Raw genomic sequence first — 25,872 nt, forward strand, 5'->3', positions numbered from 1 at the left:
GTTTCGCCCCTAATAATGGAAATGATGTTGTTTACGATCTTCCGTTCACCGGTCCGTGGACTCAGGTTCTTTGCTCTAAACTGTCCAGCCGGAGTGCAGCGACTGAGACCGCACACACTGGACTCCCGCTTTCCACCTCCAAACAGACCACCCCTCGGGGGCATTCAGAGAGTTGCTGCTGACCATATTTCTATTTTGCTTTCAAATTTCTTCCAGTTAATTTAACGGCCATTGTGATCCTATCTCGGGGAAAATGCGGACTCTCCAAATGCATCACCCGTTACCTGGTTGGAATGGCGACAGCGGATCTGATGGTGGTTATCGTTGCTGCTTTAGTGGAACAGACCAACAATATACACATTTATTCCAGATCCCTGCTCATCACTCCTGTGTGCGCATTGACAGTTGTATTTAGGGTTGTAACGACGGACTGTTCTGTTTGGTTCACGGTCAGTTTTACCTTCGATCGCTTCATCGCAATATGTTGCCGAAAGCTGCGGGAGCGATACTGCACCGAGAGAACAGCCACGGCGATTATCGTGACCGTGGTTATAGTGAGCTGCGGGAAATGTGTCCCGTATTACTTTGCCCTTGAACCTTACGTCATCATTGACAACACGCCGTGGCGTTGCATCCGCACATATGAATACGCTACTTCACCCGTGTGGAGAGGATACGAATTACTGGACAGTATTTTAACTCCATTGCTACCAATCGGCTTAATCCTGGTGTTTAACGGGTTAACCGTGAGGCATATCGTTGAGGCAAATAGAGTCCGCAGAAAGCTTCGGCACAGCAGCGACAATCAGAAAGATGCCGAGGTGGAAAAACGCAGAAAATCCATAACTTTGGTGTTTTCTATATCAGCTAATTTCATATTATTTTGGATGCCCTCTGTAGTCCATTCCCTGAAATGGCAAACGCAAAATTATTTTTTCCAGGACAGATATTTGAGTTCCCCGGTATACATGCTACAGCAATTTGGGTACATGTTGCAAGTAGTCAGCATGTGTACCAATACTTGTATCTATACACTGACACAGAGGAAATTCAGAGAAGAGCTGAGGAATGGAATGAAGTATGTGTTTACATTAAATGGCCATCTGTGTAGATAACGCCGATGTCCAATTACAATTCAGCTGAGTTTTCAAATAAAGCCGTTTTACAATGAACAAGTTTGGCAAATATGTCATTAATTCAAACAATCATATGCTTGGTCATCCGGAAATTGCAGAATTGGCGGAAGATTGCTGACTTCATGCAGTTCAGGTAGGTAGCAATACAAACGTTCAATGCTGCTGGCGTGATTGTTACATTGGTTGAAGTATGTTCCAAACTATCACAGACACTCGACTGTCACAAGGACAGGGATGGCTGCAGGACTTCACGGGGTTTACAAGCTTCAGAATGGACAGGGTCTGGGAACAGAGTGTAAAGGGAGTGCGATGAGAAACCAGGGATAGTATCGCAGCTGCAGAAAGGGAGGACAACTTGTAGCGTTCGCTTGTTAACGGACTGTGAGACGAACACAGAAACATGATCACCCCATTTGGAGTATTCTGTGCAGCCGCATTTCTATCAAAATAAAAAACTGCAACGGGAACAGTGAGGAACCGGTCCTTTCTGAATACATTGATCAATGTGAACACAGCGCAGAAAAGGCAGATATGCTCTAACATGCCGACGCTGAAAAGAGGATGCGGTGGAAACTTGGAAAACATTATGACAGATGATTCCCCGGTACCGGAGGGGATATACTCCAGGTAATTTTGGAAGGCGAGCTCAGATATTGTTGAGCTTTTGGACGGGATATTAGTGTCTTCGCTGGCCCCGGAATTAGAACTAGAAGATTGGAGGGTGGAAAATGTTGTTCATTTGTTGACGAAAAGTAACAGGGAGATTCTTGGAAATATAGACCAGGGAGTCTTACGTCAGTAGTGCGTAAACTACTGGAGAGGATTATTGAAGAGGGAATTTATGAGTATTTGTAGAAACGTAGTCTGTCTACGGAGTGAAAACATGGCATGTTGTCCTTTATGAGTCAGAGTGAATTATTTGAAAAAGTTAAATTTAAACAAACAGAAGAACCAGGACAGTCGATATGGGTGCATTAATTTTGGTCAGGGGTTTGATCAGTTCCCCATAGTAGACTCATTCAGAAAGTCAGGAGGCATGGGATTTGAAGAAACCTGGCTGCATTGGTTCAGAATTGGCTTCCTAACGGAAGGCAGATGATGTAGTAGACAGAGTGAATTCTGGCTGGAAGACTAATGCAGCTGTGTTCCGCATGCAGTTTCGAAACTTCGGTACACTTTACAATTCTATTGCGAGTCTGCAGTTACCAGAGCTACAAGAAATAGGGCTGTGGAAATGATCGATTTAATCTGATCACACAGCAGCACCTGGATAATTTATGGAATTAGGGCTGACGACGTAAGCAAATCGCTGAACGATTGACTGCACCAGAGCGTTTCTGAACTGACCTGTCATTTACATATTACAGGGCAAATGCTACAATGACTTCAAAGCATCTTTTCCAACGGAGCCCTACAACTTAAAACCAGTATTTCAAAGTGTTCAGCAGCAGCTTCTGATGCTTATTACAAGAACCAGCCTTCCAAAATGCCAATTCCAAATTCCCCATTCAAGTACACACCAATTTATCCTAATGCCAATTTACCTCTGAATCGTGGTTTTATTGCATCGAGTGTATATACGCTCATATTTCGATCTATTTAACCCTGAATCCACATGACCGGTGTGGAATCTGTGTCTCTTTCTGAAATCATTAATAAACGAAACATACAGAACGACACAAACTAAAAACGCAGCGAGAGCAAAACAAATATCCGGGCTTACACTTGTCTTCCTCCAAAACCATCGGAGGCAATTGGAGAATACAGAATAAACTACTTTCAAAGCTTCCATCTTCTCATGCTATAACCATCCATTAACTCAGTCTCCATGTTCCAGTGTGTGCAAGGACAGAGGGATCGAACAGTATCAACGACTTTCTAGATTGGTCGGTGCTGTGAGACACTAAAGCTCTAACCCAGACATACAGTCAGACAGCCAGAGGAAACCACTGCACAGAAACAGGGTCTCCAGCCCGTCCAGTCAGTGTGGAATTATCTAAACTGCCTACTGCCATCGACCTCACCCGGACCGTGGCCATCCATATCCCTCTCATCCGTGTACTTCCCCAATCATCTCTTAAACGTTGACATCGGAAACTCAATTACCATTTGTGTTGGCAGCACTGTCTGCACTCTGTCGACCCTCTGGGTGAAGACTTTTCCCCTCATGTTTTCTTTAAACATTTCACGTATCAAATCTCCCCTCAATCTTCGACCCACTCGGGAATAAAATGCTGACATATGTAATCTTTCCTTTTAATTCAAAACATTCAGTCCTGGCAATAGCCGTGTAACGAATCGGTATTGTTTTATTATTATTATTATTATTATTATTATTATTATTATTATTATTATTATTATTATTATTATTATTATTATTATTATTATTATTATTATTATTATTATTATTATTTTAATATCACTTAATGTTCTTTTTTTACAATTTCTTAGTAATTTCTTCCTCAGAACTTTAACAGTCCTTTGGTTCTTTTATTTTTCTCTTTCATGAATGCCATGTTCTTTGGAAGCTTGTTTAAACCAAGTTAATTGTCTTTTAGGCTTCTTCCAGGTGAATAGGAGTTCACTTTTTGAATAATAAGAATTATATATCACCACGGGGGCATCAAGATTTTAGAGGTGATTAGGTGGGGCATGGCCAAAAAAAGGTTGGGAACCACTGGTCTGGAGTGTTCTTTAACCAGAAGCAGTGGGTAAACAAGAGATCTGCAAAGTACTGAGCAGTAGATTCGAGGCAATATTTATCACATTTATTCATTATTATTATTTATCTGCAAGTTTTGTTTTACATTTTGCTGGGTTTGATAGTTGTCTATTGCTGTAGGCAGAGTTTCGTCAGATTCCCTGATGGTCTATTGGTTAGGATTCGGCGCTCTCACCGTTGCGGCCCGGGTTCGATTCTCGGTCAGGGAATTAAAATATTGCCTGCTGTAATTTCGTCAGACAGACATACTTTATTGATCCCGAAGGAAACTGGGTTTCGTTACAGTCGCACCAACCAAGAATAGTGTAGAAATATAGCAATATAAATCCATAAATGATTAAATAATAATAGGTAAATTATGCCAAGTGGAAATTAGTCCAGGACTAGACTATTGGCTCAGGGTGACTGACATTCCGAGGGAGGAGCTGTAAAGTTTGACGGCCATAGTCAGGAATGTCTTCCTATGACGCTCGGTGTTGCATCTCGGTGGAATGAGTCTCTGGCTGAATGTACTCCTGTGCCTAACCAGTACATTATGGAGTGGATGGGAGACTTTGTCCAAGATGGCATGCATCCTCTTTTCAGCCACCACCGTCAGAGAGTTCATTTCCACCCCCACAACATCACTGGCCGTACGAATGAGTTTGTTGATTCAGTTGGTGTCTGCAACCCTCAGCCTGCTGCCCCAGCACACAACAGCAAACATGATAGCACTGGCCACGACAGCCTCGTCGAACATCCTCAGTGTCGTCCGGCAGATGTTAAAGGACCTCAGTCTCCTCAGGAAATAAAGACGGCTCTGACACTTCTTGTAGACAGCCTCAGTGTTCTTTGACCAGTCCAGTCTGTTGTCATTTCGGATCCCCAGGTATTTGCAATCCTCCATCATGTCCACACTGAACCCTTGGATGGAAACAGGGGTTACCGGTGCCTTAGCCCTCCTCAGGTCCACCACCAGCTCCTTAGTCTTTTTCACATTAAGCCTTGTACTCAGCCTCATCTCCCTTACTGATGCTTCCAACTATGGCAGAGTCATCAAAAAACTTCTGAAGATGGCAAGATTCTGTGCAGTAGTTGAAGTCCGAGGTGTAGATGGTGAAGAGAAAGGGAGACAGGACAGTCACCTGTGGAGCCCCAGTGCTGCTGACCACTCTGTCTGACACACAGTGTTGCAAGTGGATTCTCGCCCAGCAGTGCAGGGCGGATGGTGTTGAACGCACTGGAGAAGTCAAAAAACATGACCCTCCCTCACCGTGCTGGCCTTCTTGTCCAGGTGGGCGTAGACACGGTTCAGCAGGTAGACGATGGCATCCTCAACTCCTAGTTGGGGCTGGTAGGCGAACTGGATAATGTGCTTATTTTGAATTATCGTGTGTATTAACTTGCTGCCACAACAACCCGATTCCTGTCTGTGCTTAACCTGCATCCGCCTGATTCAGCACCACAAGACCACAAAATATAGGAGCAGAATTAGGCCGTTTGGCCCATCGGGTTTGCTTCGACATTTCCTCTCAGCCCCATTCTCCTGCTTTCTGCTGGTATCATTTCGTGCCCTGATCAATCATGAATCTATCGATCTCTGACAAATATACAAAGAGTCTCGGACGCCACAGGGGCCTGTGGCAACGAATCCGACAGATTCGCCACTCGCTGGCTGAACAACTCACTCCTCATCTCTGTTCTAAAAGGATGCTCCTCTATCTCGAGTCTGCGTCCTTTGGTCTTAGATTCTCCCACCACAGGAAACATCCTCTCAACATCCGCCCTGTCAAGGCCTTTCACCATTCGATAGCTTCCAATGAGGTCCCGCGCAATCTATTGAATTCTAGTGAATGCAGGCCCGGCGCCATCAAACGCTCTTCATATCACTAACCATTCAATCCCAGCATCATTCCTCTGAATCTCCTTTCAACCCTCTCCAGCTTCAGCCATACTGTCTCAGGTAAGGGAACTAAAACTGCTCACAATATTCCAGGCGAGGCCTCGCCAGTTCTTTATAAAGTCTTTGAATTAGAACCTTGCTTTATATTCTCGTCCTCTTGAAATGAATGCGAGCATCGCACTTGCCTTCCTCATCACAGACCCAACCTGTAAATTAACCTTTGGGACATTATGGTGCAGGTGTGTACGTCACAATGGGAGGCCTGTACACGGACTCCCAAGGCTCTTAGCGCCTCAGTCTTCTTGTGCGCATGTTCTCTCCTTTTAGAAATTCTTCTCCTTCATTTCTGATATCAAAGTGTGTGAACATAGAGCCCCCTGCATTGCATCTCATTGTCCATTCTCCAACCTTCTGTAGCTTCTCTACCTCCGAGAAGGACTTCCTGCTCTTTTCGCTCTGAGAATTCTGCATATGGTGAGCGGTGTCATACCAGAAGTCTCCCATATCGAGCTGACTACCACACACACTCACTTGCACCCGCCCAACTCTTGCCCATTTCTTAACTCCCCATACTGGTCATCTGCTCTGCACGTTCAGTTCAGCGTCAGTGTGTGGATCGGAAATGTGCCCTATCTCTCTCCGCCCACAAATGCTGCCTGACCCGCTGTCCACTGTTCCTTCAGCGATTCGTTATTTGTTCTGTATGACACTTGTTAGACAAGGAGAACATGACTTTGAGAAAATATCGCAGGTGCTGTCTCAATAAACCTGGAAATAACTGTGCGAGGTCTTACAGACAATAACTTGCAATCAATACAATGTAGATTTGATCTTCTTCACTCCTCACTGCACCTCAATCCACTCAGAGATGCTGTATCTCTGTAGAAGAGGGAGACCATACATTTCCCATATTGGACTCTGGTCCTACTCACTCAGTTTGCCGACATCACCTTGACTCATCTGCCCGGGGTCATCACTGCTCAAATCTCAGTGAGTATTGTCAGGTCCAGTCGGGTTTATTGCCGTGTGCACAGGGACGGTGAGGGACAGGTACAATGAAACACTTGCAGCGTCATTGCAGGCTCGAAAAGACAGACAGTACGCAGAACATAAATTGTACAATTCTGCATCATGAACAAACGGTAAATGTAAATCTTGCAAATACGAGAAATCTGCAGATGCTGGAAATTCAAACAACAACACACATAAAATGCTGGCGGAACACAGCAGGCCAGGCAGCATCTATATACTTCCTATGAACGTCGACAGCGCTTCTCCCTATAGATGCTGCCTGGCCTGCTGTGTTCTACCAGCATTTTGTGTGTGTTGTTGATATAAATCTTGTGCCAGTTTCAGACTTGGAAATGATTCCTCAGGCAAACTGATGACATAGATTGCCAACTATTATATCCACGGGGGAGCATGCAGGCCCAGGAAAGGCCAGTTTATTCCTTTTCTTTAAACAGACAGACAACAGAGAGAAGGGCGAGTCTCTAGTCCTCTTCAGCCAGCCACGGCATTCAATAAGATCAGGCTGGCCCAGACTTTTTCTCAATCCTCCCCCGACCCCCATACCGCAGTTGCCGGTCAAAAGTCGGCCGGTGTCCTCCAACAAGTCTTCTACCGTCTCCCCCGGTGAGAGGAGATAAACTTCTGTCGCCCGCCTTTATTTCGACGCCCTGACAGCGCCCCCAGCTTCGATCAGAAGTATATGGATATGAATGTTATATAATGGGACGTTGTTCTGAGTTTTGCTCAGTATTGACGGGACTTTGGGGAGGCAGAAGCAGTCAGAGTCTCAGAAGTAGGCAGAAGCAGTTAGAGAGAGAGAGAGAGAAAGAGAGAGAGAGAGCGAATGTGTGTTTGTGCGCGCACGCGTGTTCGTGTGCGTATATGTGTGTGTTAGAGAGAGAGAGAGAGAGAGAGAGACAGAGAAAGAGCGAGACATAGAAGTGAGGCAGGGGAGCGAGTCACATCGTAGACAGGACAAGAGAGATAAACGGGGAAATTTGAAAGGCAGTTGGAGAGAGAAAGTTACAAGGCAGTTTACCAATTTCATGTTCACTTTCGGCCACTGTCTTCCTCCCAGTGTTTTCTTGACCACCAGAGTAACTCACCTCACCGACAAAACGAAGTGGATCTTTCCGTCCCTTCACTTAAACTCGAACGCTGCAGGGCTCGTAAGTATTATCACCGTTTGGACTGAGGAGGAGAAATCGTTCATGCGTTTGCACATTCCCCTTCAACAGAGTAAATGTAAAACAGAGTAAATCAAACTATCACCGCGTCTCGCTTCTCAGTATGCCCTTCTCTCCCTTTTACCCCTTTTAACTCAGTGAGCTTCTTCCATCCTGTCGGCCATTGTAAGTCAGCCGACCCCTCCCTGCCTTGTGAACATTTTTAATCCGCGCGTCACTACCGCGTTGCACTTTCTCTCCGAGCTCCGTTTTAAATCCCAGCATCTGTCCCTCCATGAGTCGAATTATTAGTCAGTACCTAACTTCATGCCGAGGGCTCATTTTCAATCAGTGCATTATTACCACTCTGTCTGCCGTTTAAACTCCGTCTGACACTTCTCTCTCTCTTGTCTGCGTGTCACTCCCACCCTGCCGGCCATTCTATACAAGGTGACCGCAGCCGAATCAATTACGTCCGTCGCTCCCTCGCTGGTGATCATTTACAATCAAACTTTCACTCCCTCCTTCCCTATTGAACGTATTCAAACAGGGGTCCCTCGAAAGACTGGCCCTCTCGACCACCCCAATCAATTGTACAGATTGTTCATCACAAACTAATAAATACAGTGGCATGCAAATGTTTGGGCACCCCTGCTCAAAGTTTCTATTACTGTGAATAGTTAAGTGAGTGGAAGATGAACTGATCTCCAAAAGTCATAAGGTTGAAGAGAAGCATTCTTTTCAACATTATAAACAATATTAGTGTTTTTTTTTGGTTTTGTACAATTTTAGAGTGTAACAAAGGAAGGGGCACCATGCAAAACTTAGGACACCCCAAGAGACTTGCGCTCTCAGATCAATTCTACCAAGGTCCCAGACTCTAATTAGTTTGTTAGGAAAGGCAAAGTGATGCAAATTTCAAAGCTTTATAAATTCCCTGACTCCTCAATTCTTGTGCCAACAATGAGCAGCCATGGGCTCCTCTAAGCAGCAGCTTAGCACTCTGAAAATTAAAATAAATGATGCCCCCAATGCAGGAGAAGGCTACTAGAAGATAGCAAAGCGTTTTCAGGTAGCCATTTCATCAGTTCGTAATATAATTAAGAAATGGCAGTTAAAAGGAACGGTGGAGGCCAAGTTGAGCTCAGGAAGACGAAGAAAACTTTCCGCGGGAACTGCTCGTAGGATTTCTAGATAGGCAAAGCAAAACCCCCGTTTGACTTCAAAATACCTTCAGGAAGATTTAGCAGACTCTGCAGTGCTGGTGCACTGTTCTACTGTGCAGCGACACCTGCACAAATATGACCTTCATGGAAGAGTCATCAGAAGAAAAGCTTTCCGGCGTCCTCACCACAAAGTCCAGCGTCAGACGTTTGCAAAGGAACATCTAAACAAGCCCGATGAGTTTTGGAAACACGTCCCGTGGACTGATGAAGTTAAAATAGAACTTTTTAGCAGCAATGTTTGGAGAAAAAAGGGTGCGGAATTTCATGAAAAGAACACCTCTCCAACTGTTAAGCACGAGGGGTGGATCGATTATGCTTTGGGCTTGTGTTGCAGCCAATGACACGGGGAACATTTCAATGGTAGAGGGAAGAATGAATTCAATTAAATACCAGCAAATTCTGGAAGGAAACATCACACCGTCTGTAAAAAAGCTGAAGATGAAAAGAGCATGGTTTCTACAACAGGATAATGATCCTAAACACACCTCAAAATCCACAACGGACTACCTTATGTAGCGCAAGCTGAACATTTTGCCATGGACCTCACAGTCCCCCGACCCAAACATCATTAAAAATCTGTGGATGGACCTCAAAAGAGCAGCACATGCAAGACGGCCCAAGAATCTTACCAAACTAGAAGCATTTTGCAAAGAAGAATGAGCGAAAGTCCCCCAAACAAGAATTGAAAGACTCTGAGCTGGCTACAGAAAGTGTTTACAAGCTGTGATAATTGCCAGATGTGGTGTTACTAAGTACTGACCATGCAGGGTGCCCAAACTTCTGCTTCGGGCCCTTTTCATTTTTTGTTATTTTGAAACTTTAAAAGATGGAACATAAAAAAAAGTAATCTTGTTTCAAATATTAAATAAATGTGTCATCTTTACCGTTATGCCTATTGGAAGTCAGGTCATGTTTTACTTGCTTAGCCATTCACAGTAGCTGAAATTTTGACCAGAGTGCCCAAACTTTTGCACGCCACTGTATATCGCAAACGATAGAGTTCGTTCCTGTATCCTCATGTGGAGCTCTTGTGAGTTATTACTCCAAGCGTCACGGTGATACCAGGAACTGTCATAATGTGGGCGTTAGGAGTGGACCGAAAAGCAGGACACAGACACTGAAATACCAGGAACAGGACTGGGCAGGAGAAGGAAACAAGGGAAGTAAGGATGAAAGGATGCTGGACATGACAAAGGATCCAGACGAGACAAGGATTCCGGGCCTGGGCTAGGACTTGACGAGGATAGGGAACCAGGACATGGAACAGGGAACCAGGAGCCTGGGCTTGGACTCCGAGATAGAGACTGGGCAAGGACCCAGAACCTGCTTCTTGGCTCGGGCTTGGACTCCAGAACCAGGCGAGGACAAGACGTGGCCACAGGACGAGGAAATCACAGGACTGGACGTGAGACTGCTGGACAGGACAAGGGAACCCCAGCACAGGACGATGGAATCCCAGCACAAAGCTGGGCAAGATACTCCAGGGCTGGGCGAGGCACATCGACAAGACGAGAACAGAAAGCCCTGGTCGAGGGAGAACAGGAACGCAGAACACTGAGCCTGGGGCGAGGGAGAGACAGGAACATGGAACACAGAGCCGGGACCCCTCCTTGGGTACAGGACCGTAAGACCATAAGACAAAGGAACAGAAGTCTGCTATTCGGCCCATCGAGGCTGCTCTGCCATTTCATCGTGAGCTGATCCAATCTCCCCTTTAGCCCCACCACCCCGCCTTCCCACCATAACCTTTGATGCCCTGACTACTCAGATACCTAGCAGTCTCTGCCTTAAATGCACTCAATGACTTGGCCTTCACTGCCGCCCATGGCAACAAATTCCATGGATTCACCACCCTCTGGGTAAAAAAAAATCGCATCTCTGTTCTGAATGGGCGCCCTGCAATCCTCAAGTCACGTCCTCTCGTACTAGACTCCCCCATCATGGGAAACAACTTTGCCACATCCACTCTGTCCGTGCCGTTAAACACTCGAAATGTTTCTGCGAGGTCCCCCTTCATTCTTCTAAACTCCAAAGAGTACAGTCCAAGAGCGGTCAAACGTTCCTCATATGTTAACCCTCTCCAATGTCAGCACATCCTTTCTTAAATAAGGAGCACAAAACTGCACACAGTATTCCAAGTGAAGTCTTACCAATGCCTTATAGAGCCTCAATATCACATCTCTGTTCCTATACTCTATTCCTCTAGAAATGAATGCTAACATTGCATTCGCGTTCTTCACCACGGACTCAACCTGGAGGTTAACCTGAACGGTATCCTTCAAGAGGACTCCCAAGTCCCGTTGCATCTCAGAACTTTGAATTCTCTCTCCATTTAAATAATAGTCTGCCCGTTTAGTCGGACGTAGGGTCTGGACTCATTACACAGAACAGAGCCGGGACCCCTCCTTGGATACAGGATGTAGGGCTTGGGCTCATTACACAAAACGCTGACCACGACGAGACAGTTCTCAACGCTAGGTAACGGAAAATGGCCGGACCTACCTAGCGAAGGCGTGGACACGGACAGACAGTTCCAAAAAGGGCGAGGCTCCAGACACAGTCAAGGCGAGGCGAGGCGAGGCTCCAGACACAGGTTGCAGGGCAGGGCTTCGGAGGGAAGGAAAGGAACAGTCCAGCCTTAGGGTAACGGCAAGGACGGCCTGACTTACCCCACAGAGGCGAGGACAGGATACCGACGGGACAACCCCACACAGAGGCAAGGACATGACTCTGACGAAACGAACCCCACAGAGACAATGACAGGATACTAACAAGCCGAACCAGCAACCAGCCTCGAACCCAGGTTCACTTATATTCCCAGACCCAAGACGAGAATCAGGTGCCTACGAGTAACCTCAAATGGGACAAGGGAAAGACGGAAGACCCAGAGTCTGAAGTCCACGGACCGGGCCGTGAGCCGGACCTCGGACTTCACGGACCGGGCCTTGACAGGAACTGTAAGTGGTAAAACTCCCTTTGTGGGATACGACACCGGGAGTTCTCGGTGTGGGAAATACGCACGTTGAAAATCGTGGGATATGGAGGCTCGGAACCATCCCTGGCAAAATGTCCAGTGTGAGGCTCCGGAAACCGTAGACTCTTCTCTCTCTCTCTTTCCCTCCCACGCCTTCAGGAAGACCTGCCGAAGGTCTTTGACTCCGACCATATCCACCGTCTTCGCTTTCGGCTTGGGCCCCCTCGGTTCCACAAAGTCGTCAGCGTGTACACGATGCACAACAGTGGGAAGGAGTGCGGGTAGAGAACGCTAGCGTTGTGAATGAAATTGTTGGGGAGAGGGATGGGAAACAGGGGGGAAAAGAGGGGAGACAGAGAAGGAGAGGAGAGCTGGTAGAAAGAGACAGGTAGAGAGAGGGTAGGGAATGGCAAAGAGGGAGAGGGGGTTATTGTGGTGGGGTGGAAGGGAAGGATGAGGAGGTAATATGAACAAGTGAAGAGAGATTGGGTGAGGGATAGTGATGGGAAAGCGAAGGGGCTAGAACAAAGTGGACATATATACGTGTCCCAGGAACAACCGCTGTGCACACTGGGGATAAAGAGGTGGGTGGGGGAACACTCTGTTTGGGTGCTGTAGATACAGCTCTGCTTTAGTCTGACCCGCGTCCTGGAAGCGCCCAGTGCCCACATTGCGGATGTAGCGTTTGGGGGGTTCACTATGGCGGTGACGCAATGGGAGCTCCACACTGTGTCTGTTCTATATCCCGTTAGCATTCGGTGGCACACTGAGGATAAGAAATTTGTATTTATTGTAGTGGTGATGTAAAGGAAACTTAACACTCTGTCTGACCTGTGTCCTGGGATGCTCAATACTCAACTGGGGGATAAAATAAGTTGTGTGTGACACACGGCCGGGGGGAGGGTGTCGAGGGGGCTCCAGAGTGATCTATGTCCCAGGATTACTCTCTTCATACACTGGGGATAAAATGAGGCATCGGATCACAATCTGCTGGGCAATTGTGGAGGGAGATTTGATAGCAACATGCCAATAACGAGGGAGATGGATCACAACCATTTCCGTTGGCATATATCTCAACAAACACTTGCAATGCCCGAAGTCCTTGTAAATATTAAAACCAAAGAGTTCCAGTCAGGCCTTAGAAGTTCTGTGGTCAGGCCTAGGAAGTTGTGGGGTTACACGGGGGCTGCGAGCGATGAGATTGAATGGGAAAGGGTGGAGTCCGGTCGGTGAGAGTGGACGGGAACGAATGAGCACTGGTTAGGTGTACGAACGGTGGCAGAGATCGGAAGGGCTGGGGTTCCGTTATTACCAAATTATCCACATCGTGTTCATCTTGGAGCTGGGGTACAAGGAGCATCCAGCCCCATACTCCCCGACCCCAGCCACAAGCACTCACGAGATAAATTTTAGTAAATATTGACCTAAGAATTCGAATGAGATTGCAAACTGCTATAGATCTAAGATACACCGGTACGCCTCTGCCAGTGTCCTTGTCCTCCTCCAGCCCTCCCGATTTTCGTGCATCCTCTTTCCCTTGCATTCCTCGGCCTCTCCGTGGGCCCTCCCTTCCTTACATCCCTCTCTGAGTCTGCAATTCCTTCACTTCCCTACGCCTCTCCCCGTCTGTGCAACATCTTCACTGCTTCCCTGTCTCCATCTCTGCAGTCTCCCCTACTAAAATCTATCTCGTGAGTGCTTGTGGCGGGGGTCGGGGGGTATGGGGCTGGATGCTCCTTGTACCCAGTTCCAAGATGAACACGATGAGATTGTTTTTGCAATATCTTTTAACTCTAATACCTAGCTAATATATCTGACTTTAAGACCTTTCTCTGTGCCTGGGCCCGGAACGGCGTAATTGAACCGTGTGGATGGAACGTCAATCTGTGCGACCACGGGGGTGTGTGGACGGGACGTTGTGGATGGAGCTTCACAGTGTATCAGAACCCAGAAGTCTGTTATGAAAGTGTGCGCAGGGAGCTTCACTCTGTGTCTGATCCCGACCGGGTGTGATGGGACGATGAGGACGGGGTTTCACTCTGTGCCTGACGACGTAATTTTGTGATGGGATCATGTGGAGGGAGTTCTAGTCCTCGTCTGACCCCGTGGGGGTGTCATGTGACGGTGCAGTGGGAGCTTCTACCTGTGCCTGACCCTGGTCATGTGCGATGGGGACAGCGCGGGGGGAGCCTCACCCCGTGTTTACTGCTGGGAGTTCATCTCTCATCCCTTTCCTATTCGGGAAGTTAGTGGGCACACTTCAGATATTCGCTGGTCTTTGCTCGTTTGCAGTGGAGCGCGTGGGCGTGGGAGGGCAAAGACAGTGCACGGGGACATTTTAAGCCGTGAGTGGTGTAGAAGGAGAGGGCACGGGTGCAGGGGTCAAGGACAGCGGGCGATGGGCTGGGGCATGGACAGCGCGTGTGGGGAGGCGTTGATAGCGCAGGCGGGGCAAGCCACTAGAGCGCAGGAGGGGGAACGCGGTGATCGCAGGAGGGGTAGTGAGTAGAGCCCGGGAGGAGCAGCGACGACAGCGCAGGGTGGGCAGGAGTGTGGACGGGGGACAAGATCTTGAGTGCCAGTGTTTGTGAGACCGACATTCCTGAGTCTGGATGTGAGACGCCACTGAACCTGTGTAAGGAGCTCTGGGGCGCTGTTGCATTGCACAAGGTGCGCAGGGCAGCAGTAAACTCAATTCACTGTTTCTCCTCAAATAAATGTCAAGTCCGACACCAGGACAGAACGTTACAGCAGTTTATTGATTTCATCACGACACGTGTAAACTCAACATTCTGTGACCCGCAGGAGAGCGGGAATATATAAGCTGCTCCCGATTCATTCACAGTCACGCACAATTGACAGACCGCCAACAATGAGTGACAGGTTGAATAATCAGTCCCGTTTCTCACCCTCACCCTGCTTCTGGAAACCGATGATTATAAAATCTCACATCCGGGCAGTGTCTGAAATCACTGCCGACTCAGCGTCGCAACCGAGGTCTTTGTCATTTTAACATCATTTTATTGACCATGTTGCCACGGGACTCAGCGTAGTGAGCAAAGAGATTCTCTCCGCCGGATAATCTCACCCGGGACAATAGTGTCACAGACTGAGCCCCGCCCTGGGTTCTTCCTGGCTGTGTAATTCCTCAGAATCCCCCTGGATAACCTGCACACGGACATTCGGCGGAAGCAGAAGCCCTGGACAGGAGACGTAGACACGAGGTGATGTTAACACCTCTGACCTCAGAGAGCGCTCGGCTGGAGCCGAGATCTGTTAGCACCGTTGGGAGTTAAACCTAAAGCGTGTACATTAAAGGGGAGGACAGCCGTTAAAGGCGATGCCCTGGAATGTCCACATCCAGCGGGCTGGGTTGTTCACAGGATCACTCCCAATCGGGGTCTGGGTTCCTGCAGAGTTTTCAGTTCTTTCTCCCCGGTCTCGCTGAACCGATTCCTCCCCAGCCTGAAACAGATGGGAGAATAAAGGTGAAATAAACAGATTACACAACAGTGTCAGTAACAGGGGACTGGAGTTAATGTTTCAACAACACTCACAGACAAATATCACCAGAAAACCCGCGGATCAGCTGATATTTTATCACATTGAACATCAACACAAACACTCACCAAATGCCCGTCAGGTTTGGAAGTGTCAGAACGAGGCGGCGGAGAGCGGGGATAGATTGGTCTGTGAGCGAGTTTGATACGAGGTTCAGCTCCGTCAGTGATCGGTTTGTACTGACAGCAGTGTGGAGATCCTCGACACCAGAATCTGTGAGCCCAACCTTTTCCAACCTGGAGATAAGAGAGAGTGAGGGCGAAGGACATAGAGAGACAGGGGACGGTACAATCCCCAGTGTTTAACAGTAACGCAATTAACTGATCACATTAATGTTCAGTGTCAGACACCCAGTGACTGTAAACACAATCTCCCACAGTCTGGTACTTACCACAGTTTCTGTATTTTACACTCCGGGTTCCTCAGAGCCGCAGACACCAGTTTCACTCCTGAATCTCCCAGTTCATTCTGCCCAAGTCTAAACACAGACAAATCGATGAACAAAGTTATTCAAACCGTGGGTCTGGGGGAATTTCTCTCACTCGGATAATTCAGGAAACATTAAACCCTTCAGTAAATCACTGATCGGAGTTCCCATCACTGTCAATGTCCCTCAATGACCAGCTCCAGGGAATTCACGCAATGTCAGTAATTTAGTCTGTCGGTGTGACCCTATAAACTCCACATATTCTCTCTCATTCCCAGATGGTTCAAAGTGGTACTGACATGAGAGCATCGTAAGCAGCAGGGCCGGAGAGTCCCACAGTGAGGAAGACTTGAGATGGTCGGAAGAGAAGGAGTTGTGTATAGGAAATTGTCCATCGGAGCTGACGGAAGAATCTCCCACCAGGGGGAAAGTGATGGGAAAGGATACCCCACAGGAGGAATGTAGCAGGGAAAAGGAGCTTCCACAGGACGAAGGAGCATGGGGAAGAGAGATACCGCAGAATGTGGATGATGGCGAAGAGAGACTCCTCAGGAAGAAGGAATACGGGACGGAGATCCCCACAGGAAAACAAATAGAGGAAGGTATGCAAAAGTTAACCGAATGGGAGGGATAGTGTGAACTGAGGCGCGCAATCGGGAGAGGAGAAACCCACATGGGGTCAGTGAGCGAAATCACACAGGTGGAGTGATGGTAATACTCAGACACAGGGAAGGGCAGGAGGAGGACAAACTCACACAGCTATTTGATTCTGTCTCGCTGGGACAATCCGCTAATCCTCTCTTGTCCCTCACCGGGAAGAGGTTGTAAAGCTCCTACGCCTCTGTGGCAGTCAATCTCGGTCCGGGTGACAGTAGCAGTGAGAAAGAACATTGTCAATGGACGTGTCACAGGCAGCGAGAAACACGGCCATTCCTGTGATTTACTACCATTAAACCAATGGCTGTTGTTCACTGATCTGATGAAGTCTCCATCATCCCTTCACAAGGAACCACAAAACCCCCCGTCCTTAGGGAATTACTGACCGATCCCCTGGGCATTTGTCACAATTCTTCACAATCTGATTTACTACAGTTTAACCAAAATCCATTTACATTGAAACAACGCAATGGAACAGTTTCACAGTTCAGAGTGAGAGATAAATCAAGTTACCTCAACTCCTGGCACTTGTGCAGCCCGGGTACCAGCCGCTGGAGTCCTTCACACTGAATGTGGCAGCTCTCCAGGTCGAGGCCTTTTATTGTATCACAGAATCCGATGACATGAGACAGGACCGCGCAATCAATCGGGGTCAGTGTCATTCTACGGAATGAAAGTGTTTTCACAGATCCCAGTGTGGCCTGAGCCAGTCCACGATTCTGAGACTCTAACAGGTAGTGCAATGTGTTCAGGAGGCTCCTTTTTCCAGCTTCACTCCCCATGTTTCCAATCTGGCGTTTAACCTCCTCCTTCATCCAGTCAATCACCCGGCAGTTTGTTTCATGAGGAAATGGACCCAGAAACTCCTCCAGGCCCCGAACTGTCATTGGGGAGGAGAGACCAGCAACAAAACGGAGAAATACCTCAAATCGCCCATCTGTCATGTTGTGGGCTTCAGTGAGGAATTTCAAGATATCCCCGGGATGTGGATTCAGGAATTGTGCGACTGCAGCTACAAACTCTTGGATGGTGAGGTGTGGGAATGTGTACACCACGCTCCGGGCAGAATCTTCTCTCTCCAAAAGCTCCATCAGGAACCCGGACAGGAACTGGGAAGGCTGCAGATTGTTCTTGATCAAATCTCCATCTGTAAACACAATCTTCTTCTCAGACACTCCTCTGAAGGCCATCTGACCAACCCTGAGTAATACATCACGGGGGTTCTCAATCTCACGGCCGTAGTTTTTCAGGATATTGTAAATATAGTAGGAATATAGTTGGGTGATGGTCTTGGGAACTCGCTGTGGGTCCCTGACTCTTTGTGTGAAGAAGGGGCCCAGTGCCAGAGCGAGGATCCAGCAGTAGGAGGGGTTGTAACTCATGGTGTACAGGATCTCGTTCTCCTTCACGTGTTTGAAAACAGCTGCTGCCACCGTCTGATCTTCAAAATACCTGATGAAATATTCCTTCCGTTCCTCAACAAAAAATCCCAGGATTTCAGCCCAGACACTGATATCTGCCTCTTCCAATAAATCTAAAGCCGTGGGACGGGTGGTCACCAGCACTGAACACCCTGGGAGCAGCTTGTGCTGGATTAAACTGTACACAATGTCGGACACCTTGCACTTGAATTCAGGATCTGTGCATGTGTACTGAGGTTCTGTGTCTCTCCGACTGTCAGAAAAATCAATTTTGTCATTGAATTCATCCAAACCATCGAATATAAACAGCAATCCCTCTGGGTTCTTCCAGACCTCTCCCAAGATATTCGCTAAGTAAGGATACTGATCCAGAATCAGTTCTCTCAGGTTTATTCTGTCGTTAATGTAGTTTAAATTCCGGAATTTCAAACTGAAGACAAATTGGAATTGCTGATATATTTTCCCCGTGGCCCAGTCGTAAACAATATTTTGTACCATTGTTGTTTTCCCGATCCCTGAGACTCCGGCCACTGCTGCCGAGCTCCCAGATTTTGAGTTATTCCGTAAAAAGCTGCTCTGGAACAACTGATCCGTCCCGATTTTTTTCAGTTCCCCACGGAGATGTTTCTGTCTCCACTCCTCGTGGTCTCTGCCTCTTGCCAGCAGTTCATGTTCCACCGGTATGCGATCTCGAACAGTAGAAATGACCGTGAGCTCAGCGTATCGATCAACCAGCTGGAAAACCTTCACCTTCTCTCTCATCAGGATCGTGTTCACTCTCAGTGTTTCAGTTTGTGCCCGCAGAGTCTCCTTGTGTTTCTGTTGGACATCTTCCATGGGAACAGAGAACATGGTCAAAATGTTAAATGCCTCAACTCAGAACTCTGTATTTAAGTACACAAGAGTTGCCCAAAGCCATTGCATTAATTGGATTCATCAATGGATGCTCGTGCAGTAAATTAAATTCGATTAACATACCGCTGACTGGACAGAGAGGCCTGGTCCAGATAAATAATAGATCATCACCTTTCCACATTAACTGTGCTGTGAAGGTGGGTATTTCCCTGGTAGTTTACTGACACCCTCTCACTACAGTCACAGATATCATTGCTCCTGTGGAAGTATTTTGAAAGCCCAGTGTTGATATGGCGTATGGAGATGGAGAAAAGGGTATTGGGCGTTCTGTCAAAGGAACCGGTTGGGAATTCACAGCTTCCCCCTCCCCTCACACAGTCAAAATACCAATAACTAGGTTTGTTGATCAGCACGTGCACAATGGATGGGTGGTTGGGAGAGAATATGTCAATGTCTTGTTCAGGAGTCTTGACACAAAACACAAACAACCCCTACCTCTTCCATCATCACAGACGCTGCTCAGCTCACTGACTTCCTCCAGAAAATGGTTTGAGACGGCAGATCTGCAGTCTCGTGTCTCTTAAACAGTGTGTGTTGCAAATACTCAACAAATTCAAGATACACAAGTGTAAAGGAAAAGGAAATAATTGTTATTCCGGATCTGATGCAGCACAAAAAAGTCAGATAAAGAGCTCAATGGAAAACACAATAAATATAAATACATACGATATTCTGACCTCAGGTGGTTCTGACTGAAAAGTTTCAAGCCCTGCTGTTGGTGGGGTGGGGCTTGTTGGTTGTGGAGGGGTGGCTTGGTGGTTGTAGGTGTTGATCAGTCTTACTGCTTGAGGAAAGGAACTGATTTTGAGTCTGGTGGTCCTGCTGTGGATGCTACGTCGCTTCCGCCCTCATGGGAGAGGGGCAAGCAGCCCATAGGCAGGAGAGGTGGGATGCATCCTGATTGTGCTGGCCCTTTTCCGAAGCCTTTCTGTATATACGTCCCTGATGGATGGTAGGCTGGGGGTGCCGGTGAAGCGTTGGGCAGTTTTGACTCCCTGTTGTAGAGCCTTCCAGTCCGCCACAGTTATGCAGCAAGTTAGCCTGCCCTCTGCAGCACAGCTGTAGAAGGACGGGAGTGTAGATGTGAGGACAGGTCAGACAACGTCTGTGGAAAGGGGAGAAAGGGGAGATGCTACTGGTCTGTGACTTTAAATAGAAGTTTGAAAACCATGCTGATTACGTCAGATGGGGAAGAAGACAGCAGAGACCGAGGAATTTCGGTAGCAGGTGGTTCAGGATCTCAGCTGTCACTGGAACACAGAACAACACAGGAATAGCCTTTTCGGCCCACAACGTTGGTGCCAGCATGATGCCACATTAAACTCATCCCACCTGTCTCTGGTCGTAACTAACCCCCACCCCCCAATTCCCTGAATGTTGATGTGCCTGTCTAAATCTCTAACATCTGTCTGCATCACCACCCCTGGCAGCATATCGCAGGCACCCGCCACTTTGTGTAAAATAAAATGCACTGTACCTCATCCCCCCATCTCACCCCAAATCAATATCCTCTATTATATGGTATATCTACACCGGAAACACTCCAACTATCTTCACAAATCAACTTTATAACCCAATATATATGGTCTCCCTTCAACCCTTCGCACTTAAGATAAAATAATCCAAGTTTGTCTACCCACTCCTCAAAGCTTATCCAAACTAACCAAGGGTGTGAGTGGTATATCTCTTCAGCACCGACTGAGGCCTTCACACCTTTCCTGTAATGGGGGACAGAATTGCACCAATATTCCAAGTGCAGCCAAACTGAAGTTTTATGCAGCTGCGACATGAAGCTTCACATTCAGGTAGCTATGGATATGGACATCAAGATCCCTCCAGACATGGATGATGTAAGGCTGGTGAACTTTACTCTGTATATCCCCCATACATTTGATCTCCTGAATTGCAACAACTCACACTTCTCAGGATTAAACTCCATCTGATATTTCTCCATCCGCATCTGCAACTGATCTATATCTTTGACATCTCTCTTCATTCCCCACAACTCAGTGTCTCATTTCAGCATCATTAACCTCATCTCTCCCTTTCAGACTAAATTTACAACATCTCCCATCAAGATCCATAGTTGCTGCCATCGTTGAATTTAATCCCCTTTGAAACATGCCGGACCTAAATCCTGATCAGCTGATATTTATTCGACCACACATGCCAGATGGGGATTTGGTAGCAAAAACAGCTGCTACCAATCTAACACTTTGCCACTTATCTGCCTTCCCCCAAGTTATCTTCCCCACACCCAATACTGCACACCCCACACTTAGCAGTGTGGAGGATCAGAGGGACGTTGGGGTCCGATTCCATGGGACACTCAAAGCTGCTACGCAGGTTGACACAGTGGTTAAGAAGACATATGGAGCATTGGCGCTCAGCAACAGTGGGATTGAGTTTAAAAGCCGAGGGGTAATGTTGCAGCTACATGGGTCCCTGGTCAGATCCCAGTTGGAGTACTGTGCTCAGTTCTGGTCGCCTCACTACAGGAAGTATGTGAAAACCATAGAAAAGGTGCTGAGGAGATTTAAAAGGACGTTGCCTAGACTGGGAAGCATGCCTTATGAGAATAGGTTGAGTGAACTCGGCCTTTTCTCCTTGGAGCGATGGAGGTGACCTGATAGAGGTGTACAAAATAATGAGAAGCTTTGATCGTGTGGATAGTCAGAGGCTCTTTCCCCAGGGCTAAAATGGCTAGCACGAGAGGGCATAGTTTTAAGGTGCTTGGAAGTAGGTACAGAGAGATGTCAGGGGTAAGTTTTTTTTTTACGCAGAGAGTGCTGAGTGCGTGTAATGGGCTGCCGGCAGCGGTGCAGGAGGCGGAAACGATAATAGTCTTTTAAGAGACTCCTGGATGGCTACATGGAGCTGAGAAAAAGAGAGGGCTATGGGTAAAGACTAGATAGATTTAGATTTTAGATTTAGATTATGAGGACACTCAGTCCTCGTTTATTGTCATTTAGAAATGCATACATACATTAAGAAATGGTACAATGCTCCTCCAGAGTGATAACACAAAATTCAAAAAAACTGACAAACCGAAGGCTCACACTGACAAAACCATATGATTACGGCATATAGTTACAACAATGCAAAACAATACCGTAATTTGATGAAAGCAGACCATGGGCACGGTTTAAGAGAAAGTCTCAAGTCCCGATCTACTCCAATAGTCCCGATATCAGGCAGCAAAAGGGAGAGACTCTCCCTGCCATAAACTTCCAGGCACTGACAACTAATGCCCTTGAAAGTACCCAACGACAGCAGACTCTGAGTCCGTTCGAAAACTTCGAGCCTCCGACCAGCCCCTCTGATACAGCCTCCCGAGCGCCATCCTCTGCCGGGCGCCTTCGACCCCGTCCCGGCCACCGAAACGAGCAAAGCCGAGGTCTCGGAGGCCTTCTCCTCCGGAGATTCCGGACCGCACAGTAGCAGCGGCAGCGAAGCGGGCATTTCAGAAGTTGCTCCAGATGTTCCTCCACGCTCTCACGTCTGTCTCCATTAAATCAGGATTGGGCACGGATTCCTACTTAACAAGTAACAGATATCCATTCTCCAGAGAGACCGCGCGCACTGCGTCGCGCCGCCAATTTCTCCTCCTCCTCCTAGGTAGTTCTAAGGTAGGGACGTGTTCAGCACAGATTTGTGGGTCGAAGGGCTTGTATTGTGCTGTAGGTTTTCTCAGTTTCTATGTTTCTGTTTCAGCAACATATCTCTCCCTTTCAAATTAAATTTACAACATCTCTCCTCAAGTTCCACATCGCTGACTTTAATCCGCTTTGGAATGCGCCGGTCCCAAATTCTAATCAGCTGATATTTAATGGGCTCCACATGCCAGCTGGAAATTTACCCAATAACAGCTGCTACCAGTCTAACTCTTTGCCATTTAATCTGCCTTCCCGCAATTTATCTTTCCCACACCCCATACCGCACAATCTCATGCCTCCCCTTGTTCAGACCGATCTGAGTACAGGAGCTGTTCACTGTTCCCAAAAGGCTCAAACACTGAAACCGAGCATCTTGTAGGCTTACATCCAATACCGGCAGCAGTATGGCCTCTCCTCTAGTTCAGACGTTACACACATTTTTCCAAGAACACATCCCACCATCGGAGATTCCTAAAATATTTTTTCAGTAGGGAAACACGGGGCAGAATATGTTAGGTCATCAGCAACACAGGGAAAGTTAAAATTACCCACTACAACAAACTTTCTGCTTTGGCATCTTTCCACAATTTGCCGATATATCAGTTCCTCTATCTCCTGATGACCACTGGCGATGTTTAGTAAAACCCATCAGTGATTGTATCTGTCTTATTGTTGAGCTCTCCAAATATTGTCTCAGTGTTTGAGCTCCTCAGTATGTCCTCTCTGAGTGCAGCTGTGAAAGTCCCCAGATCAATAGATAAATCTCTCCAACTGTATCAACTCCCCTCTCAAATCAGAAGTATCACAACTCTGAATTTCGTCTGTCTCTCTCAATCAAGTCTTCATGAAGGCCACAGCATCACACTTCCATGTGCTGCTCCACTCTCAAAGTCTGATTCACAACACTCTCTCCACTGTCAGGGGTGTGCGGGATCTCAGTCTGGCAGGATCCTGCCAGGGGTGTGTGGGGCCTCACAGTGGTAGTAGGATGAGAACCAATATGAAGGAGCTGAGGGTGAGCCAGCAGGTTTACAACTAAATGATGGGTGAAAATTGAACGTAAGTTAGGACAAGCCCATGATTTGGAACAGACAGAACAAGGATTGAAATTGACAAATAGAGGCAAAATCCAAAAAAGGGAAAAATGCAGGACTGAAAGTGCTGTATTTAAATGTGGGTAGCCTTCAGAATATGGAGGACGAACTCACTGAGCAATCAGAGATCGGTCTGTATGAGATTGTGGGCATCACTGAGTCGTGGCTAAAAGAAGATCATAGTTGAGAGCTTAACATCAAATGATATACTTTATGTCATAAGGACAGGCAGGAAGACAAAGGCGGTGGTGTGGCTCTGTTGGTAAGAGTTGGAATTACACCTTTAGGAAGAGGTGACAAAGGGTTAGAGAATGTTGAGTTTGTGTTGGTGGAGTTAAGAAATTGCAATGGTTAAAAAGGACATTATTGGAATCATATATAGGCCTCAAATAGTAGCAATGTGGGGTTGATTTTGCAAAGGGAGCTGAAAAAGGCATGTTATAATGGTAATAACATAATTTTAATGTGGACTTCAATATGCAAGTGCTTTGGGAAACTTAGGGTAATGTCAGATCGCAAGGGAGGGAATTTGTTGAATGCATATGAGATGGCGTTTTAGAGCAGCTTTGCTTGTGCTATCTCAGATTGGGTGTTGTGTAATAACCCAGATAGTTACTAGGGAGCTTAACGTAACGGAAGCTATAGGAGAGAGTGATCATAATATGATTGAATTCATACTACAGTTTGAGAGGTATAAGCTTGTCTCACATGTATCTGTGTCGTAATGGAGAAAGTGAATTACTGAGGTACGAGAGAGGAGCTTGCACCGGAGGCTTGGAGGAGGATACTGGCGACAGAGCAGAGATGGCTGGAGTTTCTGGGAATACTTCACAAGGCACAGGATAGATATGTCACACAGTGGAATAAGTTCTGAAATATCAGGATTATGCATCCCTGGCAGACAAAATAAGTTTAGAACTGCATAAAAGTCAAGGAAAGGGCACACAATGACTCAAAAGTGAGTGGGAAATTGGATTATTGGGAAGCTTTTAAAATCTAACAAAAGGAAACAAAAATAAAAGTTTTAAGAAGAGAGGAAGGCAAAAGAAAGGAATTATAGGCCAGTTAGCATACCCTCAGTGGTTGGGAAAGTATTGGACTATTATTAAGGATCAGGTTTCGAGGTACTTGGAGACTAGGATGTGCGGGCTCTCTGTTCAATGTATTCGGGTGAAATAGGGAGCAGAGGAAAACACTGATTGTTGAAATATTTTCATTAGAGAATGTAACAGTGGTAGAAAGGATGTTCTTCTATAATGAGGGAGAGAATCTGTTTCATATTCAGAAATGGGTGTGGGAATTTCACTGTCGGGCCTGTTCCCTCGGCAAACAGCATGAGGAACAGTGAAGAAGAAGTTTGCGGGCAATTTGTAAAGATATATTGTAGAACTGCAGAACGTGTAGAGGCATTAACGACGGAATAATCGATTTTGGGGGAGGGAGAGAGGAGAGAGAGAGAGAGAGAGAGAGAGAGAGAGATAGAGAGAGTTTCACACAGGTCAGGGAGAAGAGTTTAATAAAAGAGTGCATTAGAATAGTGGGCATGACTGTGAGGCCAGTTTTCTGTTCTGGGTGTCAGTTGTGGGATGTCCGGGAAGCTTCCAGTCGTCCTGATGGCCGCATCTGCACCAGGTGCATCGAGCTGCAGCTCGTTAGAGACAGAGTTAGGGAACTGGAACTGTAGCTCGATGACATTCAGCGTGATAGGGGGAGGGAGGAGGTGATAGACAAGAACTACAGATAGGCAGTCACCCCGAGGCCACAGGAGACAGATAAGTGGGTGACCATCAGGAGAGGAAAGAGAGGGTGTCGGGTAATGGAGAGCACCCATGTGGCTGTCCCCTTTAACAACAGGTAGTCCATCCTACCTGGGGGAAGCACAGCGGCCGTGCCTCCTGCACTGAATCTAGCCCTATGTCTCAGAAAGGTAGAGAATGGAAGAGGAGGGCAGTGGTAAGACGGAAATCTATAGTTAGGGGGACAGATAGGTGGTTCTGTGGATGCAGGACACAAACAAGTGCCAG

At 47.0% G+C, this 25,872-nt stretch overlaps 2 protein-coding genes across 2 annotated transcripts in view; one reads left to right on the top strand and one right to left on the bottom strand.

Moving 5' to 3' along the window:
* LOC140724258 (NACHT, LRR and PYD domains-containing protein 3-like) overlaps positions 1 to 25,872 on the top strand; it is a 297,596-nt gene that overhangs the window by 127,124 nt on the left and 144,600 nt on the right. The window lies entirely within an intron of this gene.
* Positions 15,495 to 18,681, bottom strand: LOC140724257 (NACHT, LRR and PYD domains-containing protein 3-like). The gene is made up of 5 exons (XM_073038728.1): positions 18,271 to 18,681; positions 17,593 to 18,228; positions 17,276 to 17,361; positions 15,747 to 15,914; positions 15,495 to 15,582 (listed from the first exon to the last, which is right to left on the bottom strand). Exons 1-5 carry the CDS (start codon positions 18,679 to 18,681, stop codon positions 15,495 to 15,497), a joined length of 1,389 nt encoding a protein of 462 aa, XP_072894829.1.

Source organism: Hemitrygon akajei, unplaced genomic scaffold (genome assembly GCF_048418815.1).
Source record: "Hemitrygon akajei unplaced genomic scaffold, sHemAka1.3 Scf000180, whole genome shotgun sequence".
Classification (NCBI taxonomy): domain Eukaryota; kingdom Metazoa; phylum Chordata; class Chondrichthyes; order Myliobatiformes; family Dasyatidae; genus Hemitrygon; species Hemitrygon akajei.